The following is an 8169-nucleotide window of genomic DNA, read 5'->3' as shown; positions in this document are numbered from 1 at the left end:
AAAAATAGCAGGAAACAAGGAAAGACATCATGATAGTTAAGAGTATGTTAGAAGAGAACTTGTAAGCTTTGCATGTTAGGGACATGCCAATGTTCACTACCTTTTCCTACAGACACTTCAATGAAAAGCAAAATTTACATACAAAGTTATTTTAGGCCTGTGCAAATAAGCTACAATTAACGTAAATAGCAATTTTTCTACAAACATACAGAGTGTAATTCTATCTATTGGATACTTACTTCCCATGTACTCATTAGTATGACCAACTCTGCAGCAAAATATCTGATTTGAGTGCAGTCTGCCTGCAGCATCAGCAACTGAAGCTGCACTTTAATGCCATTTTGTAATTTCTCTCCAGCTTTAAACAGACAATAACTGCTTATATATATATTGCAAATAAAAATCATTTAAACTTGCATATCTGGTTAAATATTTACCACAGAGGCAGTACTAAGAATAAAAATAAAAACATTTACAACAAGATTAAACTAATTTCCTTTTACATATTTATGAGGCAATACCACTAACATCTAGCTAGTAGCAGTAAAGATATCATTTGGAAGTTTACCTGCAGCAATGAATGTTTCTGGTTATCTAAAATCTGTTCTATGGAACCCAAGCGCAGGGTTTCTGAAGATGATTAACAGCTACACAAGACAGCAAAAAACAATGAACTTCTTTCTCTATTTTTTAAGTTAAAACAGCAGGAATTTAGAGCAAGTGTTAACGTCTATTAGCAGAGAAACAAAAAATAAATAAAAGCCATGATCACAAGGTCTCAGTTACAGTATGTTTAAATCAAAGAGGATTAGGATCAAGGTAGATGTATATTTAAAATAAGAAAATACATGCTTTCTTTTAACTTGTAAGGGGGAAATAAGACATGAAACTAGCTTTGCACAAACATAACATTAAAAAATGGAGCAACAAATGTCAGATTTGGATGTATTCTCAGATGATATAGGATTAAAAAAAACAAAACAAAAAGACCAACAACCAAGCAAATAGCCAAAAGCCCAAGAAACCACAACAGTAGTGGGAGCACAGGAAACCACAGATGTAAAACCTGTCCTATTTCAAAACAAACATTTTCTGGTATATCTTTTCTGTCTGGGCATGAAAGAAGCAAGTCTTTGAACTGCCATAGTTCATCTTTCTTAAAAGCATGGATAACTTACTTTTTATTTTTTATACAACATTAACTGACTTCTGGGAAGACTGAATGAAATCATGGTCGAAAATAGCCAATACTGCCAACAACATGTTCTGGAAAGTGGATTCAGATTATCCGACCATTAAAAAGAAAAAAAAAAGTCCTACTTAAAAGCTGACAACACAAGAAAAGTGGAAGTGCCTTATTAGGACAATTCTTCATGTCTCAACTTCATATAGTAAATATTTGAAAACAGGAAGAATCTTTTCTTTATCATCTTGCTCCCGCTGCTTTTGTCTGCATTTCTCCTCTTCTCATCTACCTACACATACTTGAATACATAATTCTCAATTTGGGTATCATAATTTGTGTCTGAAAGCTTTGGTGAGCTCACAAATTGAGGATTACAACCCATGAGAGGAATGAGCAAAAGAAATTGTATGAACTCAGAAGGAGTAGAGGTCCTAAAACCACTATAACCTCACATACTGAGTGGCCTCTGAGAACACACAGACTTCAGTTGCAGCAACATGCCCAAAAGCTTTTGCCTCCTGCAAAGGCTACTAGTTAGCAAAAATTCTTTCGTATAAATACTGACATCTTCTTAATCCCAAAATAAAACAAATGGAAACTAAAAAGAAAACATTCCAAAACACTGGAATATTTCAAACATAGAGAATTGTTCTTAAAGGGAAGATTAAGTCAAATCTGACAAAACTTCATAGACACACACTCTATTAGAGTGAGAACTAAAATAGCCATTGTCACATGCATTTCTTCAGAAAGTTTTTGTTTCCTAAACTCCAGCTAAATGCAAAAACTGAGGCCATATTTTAATGATAAGCTATGAAACTTCTGATTACTTGTATAAAACCTAGATGGGACAATGTGGTAATTTGAACTCCAAGGCTTCAGTTTGAGACTGGAAACATTTCTCTAAATGTTATTGCTAAATTCTTAATCCTCACTCTGATATTTGAAAAACTTTGCCACAACAGGAATCATCCACAGAAACCTTAAACCACATTTCATTATTCCAAAAGGCGAGCTATGACCCTTGTAACAGCTGGTATGCACAAGAGGAAACCTTACCTTCTGCCTCTGACAATGCTTCTGACACAGTGATCTCTGTGATATCGAACAAACTGCTGACAGGTCATCCTGATTTCCTCAGGAAGAGAGGGATCTGTATGCCCTGCTGCTTCTCTACCTCCCCAGAGAAATTCAAGTCTTAAAAACAATAAAGAGAACAATAAAAAAACAGTAAATCAACAAATGGCACTCATTTAAATACAATCTTCCTAATATATTATTGCCTATGAACACTCAGGGGTTTTATTCTAGGCTTAAGCAGAAGGAAAGACAGAAAGTAGCTGGGAGCCCACTCTAGCTGCTGGATTCACACCACAGCCAGCCAGCTGTAAGTCAAAGATGACTTTGTACAACTTCATGCCTTTACACTGAGGTACCAATAAAAGTCTCCATCCACACAAAGAACCTCCATTAAGTCATGAATACGGGACATTAAAACAGCGATAATAGAATTTGGTTCAGCATTCATATCTAAGGTTTTATTTATTAGCTGAAATTATTTCTGAAGACCCATCACTCTCACTGATCTAATCACATGTTGCACAATCATTAGATAACACAGATTTTGTCTATGGGGATCCTGTGGGAATTTTGTCTATGGGAGTGCCATTAGGACAGTGATACACACTCACACACAGTGAACTGCAATTAGCTCTCCACAGCTAAGAGAGGACAAAAATTTTGAAAATGAAAAAAGATAGCAAAGCGAATAAAAACTGAGGTGGCAGTGAACATTCAAAATCCTTTTCAAATGATAGATATTAATAATTAATTTTCTAGGAATATGTATAAAGATTCTATTTACCTTCGCTTGAAAGGCAGAATGATTAAATGCTTATCTAAGCCAAAAATACCAAAGGAAATAAAGCCCTGGAGGAAGAACACAGAAATAGCAACATTAAGAAAATACTTCTGTTTTAGTCTGTAAAGAGCAGAATAAAATGCTAACAATTCATTGCCAAAAGAGTGTGTCTGTGTGTGTGTGCGTGCGTGTGCGTGTGTAAGTAAAGAAAAAAAGCCCTTCCTCTGCCAAAATACATATGCAAAAAGTATCCTTCTTCTCTGGACACCACTAGAAACGTATTTTGTTGCTGGTTTGATTTTTCATTTGAGCCTTAAAAAGATTAATACATAACATTCTGTTAAAGAAACTCTCCAAGAAACAGAGTTCAGTAAATCTACTGCTGTGACATCCCATCTGATATTCAAAACGTCAGGATCCTTACATAACCGGTTATTTAAATCTCTCCTTATTAATGTCAAGAGAAGAACAGACTGATTGTAATTATACATGCTATAATACTCTCCAATTAATTCCTTTTTCTGCACTGCCTTTGGAGCAAGGCTAGTATGATTACCGGATACTGCACTGCATCTTGTTGGCACACTTGTCTGTGCATCTGCAAAATACTCCTCCTATATTTACACTAAGACTGCCTTGCCTTTCTCACCCTCAGAGATAACAAAGCTAATCTGTGTCATTTTACACTGAAATAGATTAGGAACATTTATACATCTAATTCTCAGGCATTAGTTAATAGAGCAGTAACTAAAACTAAAAAGGTAATAATTTAAAGTCTTACAGACAAAATATCCTCATAGTCTTCTTGCACCCATTTAGTTATAGTGGTGTAATTTCACAGAAGTTACACTGGTGCAACTTTCTGGTATGGGTATGCTAAAATCCTACTCAGTTTCTACAAGCATTTGGCACTCAGTTGTCCTTTGTGCCTTGCAAGTGTTCATCCCAAATGCACTTAAAACAACCGTGTCATGATAAGAAAACTATCAAGGCAAAAGAAGAAGTTCAGAAAAACATGCAAAAAACCATGAGGAGCTGCTATATCAGCACTCTTTGAGGACTTCAACTTATATTGCCTGTTACAACACATGCTGCAGCACCCACTAACAAAGTCAGTGTCAGAATAAACATTGATAAGTACCTGGCCAAAATTAAACACTGCACAAAAGAATTGCAACTCCACATAGAGCCTTCCAGGTTCTTGGTTGAACAGCCACCATAAGCAACTGGAAAGATTCTGTTGAAAAACAAAACAAAACACCACAAATCAGAATTGCTTCTCAAAAGCAAGAACACTTTCTTACTCCTCACATGGTAATAGACTCTTGCTCAATTTTCACTGTCTTTATGTAACAAATTATTCAAATAAAGACAAATAAGAGGGAATAAACATCTTGAAACAGCATTTTAGTTAGGCTCAATAGCTATAACAAAAGGAGTGTGTTTGATTTTAAATAAAAGCAATGAAAAGAGGAAAACATCATTGTAGAGGTCCTGCCCTTTTACATGTTTATATATGGAACTTGTCCTAAGCACACTTAGGTAGTCAACCTAAAACAGATAAATACTGCAAATCTGTCTGGACCAATATTGTCTTTAGGCCTGTTTAGCTGAGACCAGTGCTTTCTACACATTTTCTACATAGTTAAGATTGTGTTAAGCTGAAGCACACACTACTTTAGCTATTTTAGATGCCTGATAAAAGAAAAAACCTCCAAAGTTAGCCCATTTGTGTGTAAAGGTAAATTTTGTAATATAATTGGTTTCATTTCCTAGTATCTAAGTAATCATTCAGCTACAACTAAAATAGAGTCTAAAAGGTGGGGCACCTCATTACAGTAAAGATGTAAAATACGTATATATTAGCATGACATATTTGTTACAGGAAAAACTTTTACTAAGTTAGTAAGTCCTGAAACATAACAGCAGTAGCTGTTGTGCCACACTTTCCTGCATTGCAGTACGATATATTTGTGCACAGTATTTTTCCATTTACAAGTAAAAATATTCTCCCTCTTATTGTCACCCACTAAAAAAAAAAAAAACCAACCAGACAATCACTGCCAAACCACCACTATAAGTAACAAAACTGTATTTTTCTATTTTAAATAAATTCTTATATTATCTTCAATTCCTAAAGCATCTGTGAAAGAAATGCAATTTCAAATCTCAGTGTGATTAGATGAAGCCATTTTTATATAGCCTTCTTTAGAAGTAGAATTCACTTTACATTTTTAAATTGATTATTGGCTAGGGAAGAAGACTAGCTCTTAAGAAAAATGGAAAGAGGGGCAGTAGTGATGAATTAATTTGCTAAAGATATAACTCCATTTTTTCTTCTCCTTCAGTGTTCTCCAGCGTGGTTTGCTCACTATCATCATCATCATCAACTTTACACAGCACAGCAAAATTAATCTTACAATGTCCCCCTTCCAATAAGGGACCAAAATAAAGCCTCTAATTTATTTAATGTATTGCCACAAAAATGAGGAATTGGGAGATTTTTACTGGACTGTCTATATAGTTTTCCTCAAAACCATTCCACATCAATGAGTTAATCAACAGCAGGAGAAAAATATTTACAGCAAACAGGCCAACAACGAGAAGTAAACACAGCAATACGTGTCTGGCCAGCTGTTTGTCTCCAGTCTGTAGAAGTTGTTCTTCCTGTGCCAATATGCAAGTTTGAGCACTGCACTGACTCACACACTGATCAGCTGAAAAACAAACCAGAAATTTTCATTAGGCTTCTAACTTAGCAAGTATGGCTTATCTCTAACCCCATGAGCAAACTTGTTAATGTATTAATGTTACTGGGATTACTTTGTAAGTATCTGTACTGAAGTTATGAAGTTTAAGGCAAAAATTTTAATATTAGCTTTGTCAATAACCTGTTCAGACATCTATTCTCAAATGAAACAGTTGCTCCTAAATAAATAAATAAATAAATAAGAATCTTTTTGCAACAGAAGTCCTCTTTGAAAGGTTTAATGCAAAACTTAAGTTGTGATTAACATTTAGAAATCATTACTAGAAATAATGAAAAACTAGCAACTTCTCTGAGTGAGTTTTTAAACCTAGAATTAATTTTTGGAATATATATTTCAAATATACTATCAACTCTAGATTTTTTATTCTGTATCTCAGCCTTGCTGAGCTCTAGATCAGACAATCAACCTTCTCCTATTTATATCAGTTCTGCTATTGCATTTTTAAAATGGTATATCAGAATGTTGTCACATTTCTGCCAATCAAAAAGCCAAATACACAGAGAACGGTTGCTTTTCTTCTGGTTAGACAACTTAAAGGAATTCTGAGTGTCTTCCAGTAGATGGCAGTAAAAAACTTCCTGGCAAGAAAATACCTAAAAATTTGCACTAGATGCTTGTCATAGCAGTGCAATGAGATAGCAGAAGGATTAGTAATTATTGCAGCTAAAGCTATACAAGTGTATCCATTAAAATTTGGTTTCACTCATTTGTAGTTTTGAAGTGTTCACTTAGTAGACAGAAATATTCCCACTTGATCATACTCGAGATAAACAGTATCTTATCTTTTAGGATAAGAAAATTAAACTTGTCTTCCATTTGAAGGCATTCTTATGAGGCTTGTCTGAATTACTTTACAGAAAAAATAGCTGAGAATAAGTATAAAAGATATAAAGTTAGCATTTTGTGAGATATATGCCTAAGCATGTTTCAGTGGGAAATAATTCAGTTTTGTTAAAAGTTATACTGCATCCAAACAGTGCATATGAAAACAAACTTTCTTGTTAAGGATGCAAAAACAACAAGAAGAAAATAAGAAAAAAGAAAGGTTGCACTGCAGATAGCTTTGGCTATTGAAAGTGACGGAAGATGAGAATGGGCTGAACATGCAGAATTTTCCATCAGGTGCTGGACAGTCTCTTTAATCTATTTTACTGTTCCAGTGGCTCTTAAGGCCTTCAGTCACTTCTCTCTTCCCTAAACATGGACAATACAGCAACATGGTCTTTCTATCTAGTCTGCAGTATGAGCTTGCTCCTCATGATTAAAATATGAGCTTCAAAGGCCTTTTTAGAAGACCAAAGATGTGAATTTGAGAATGTAAAAAGTGTGTTTAAGTCAAAAACTGCTAAATTGAGGGGGGGGGGGGACACACACATTCAATTTCTCACTGCCCAAACGAGAGAACGATAGTGAGGTAAAGTTTGAATGCCCAGAAGGAAGTGTTAAAATGGTAAACAAAAGCGGTAAACAAAAGCTGTTTGTCTTGAGCAACGAAAGATTACCAGTAACTGTCAAAGAGCAAAAGAGGAAAAAAAATCATTGACATACTGCCCAAGACTTGAATTTAATATGAAATAGAAGTTATCCATGTAGAGCTGAGAAAACAACAGCCCAAATTGTTTCTTTGTGAGAACAACACACACAAATGCTGTGGAATAGTTCAGAGTATTAAACAGGGATACACTTTTGTATTACCTGCCTCAATTGGAAGAATCTTGCTTTCAACTGCATTTGACACTGCTTTGCTCTCTCCAGCACAGGATAATTCACCATTTGTTGTTTGACAAGAACAACAACCTGTTAAGCATATATAGTAACAGGATGGTTAGTTTCCTTCACTACTATAATTTATTTTCTAAGTGTAACAATATATACTATAAAGCTGTAACTATCATGCTCACAAATAACTTCAAAGGAAAAAGCAGTCATAACTCTTCCAATCTGCAGAGAGGCCATATGGGTCACACTATTTATATATAGAAATATTTAACATAGCACTACCACCGTGGAAGCAATACAAGTACTTTTAACTATAGGGAAAAACATAAGGTAAATGATCAAGAGGCTAAACACAAACAAGCAGGATTAGAAACACATTGAGTAGCAATGTTGCAGGTGTATAATTCATTTTGAAAGAGACAGTTTGGCAGGCAAACAACCTAAGATGCCTGTTGGACTGTATTTATCACATGCTTATCACAGCACCACTACTTTCATAAAAACATATGCATACACTTTTTTTCACAGCCACTTCCCCCACCCATACAGTGATAACCCTCAAACTTCCCTTAGAAACATAAACCTAAATTCTTGGACAGCTATATCTAGATTTTCTTCCATCCTAGAATAGC

At 34.9% G+C, this 8169-nt stretch overlaps 1 protein-coding gene across 7 annotated transcripts in view; it reads right to left on the bottom strand.

Annotated features, from left to right (window-relative positions):
• Window positions 1–8169, bottom strand: part of GPR155 (G protein-coupled receptor 155) — a 38036-nt gene that overhangs the window by 2082 nt on the left and 27785 nt on the right. For all 7 annotated transcript variants that reach the window (XM_067299035.1, XM_067299033.1, XM_067299034.1 and 4 more), the window contains 5 exons: window positions 7514–7615; window positions 5631–5764; window positions 4189–4284; window positions 3051–3115; window positions 2246–2383 (listed from right to left, as the gene is read on the bottom strand). In XM_067299035.1, coding sequence (XP_067155136.1) covers window positions 2246–2383; window positions 3051–3115; window positions 4189–4284; window positions 5631–5764; window positions 7514–7615 — 535 coding nt within the window. The remainder of the gene's footprint in view (window positions 1–2245; window positions 2384–3050; window positions 3116–4188; window positions 4285–5630; window positions 5765–7513; window positions 7616–8169) is intronic.

Source organism: Apteryx mantelli, chromosome 6 (assembly GCF_036417845.1).
Source record: "Apteryx mantelli isolate bAptMan1 chromosome 6, bAptMan1.hap1, whole genome shotgun sequence".
Taxonomy (NCBI): Eukaryota; Metazoa; Chordata; class Aves; order Apterygiformes; family Apterygidae; genus Apteryx; species Apteryx mantelli.
This window is presented reverse-complemented; position numbering and strand designations above follow the sequence as displayed.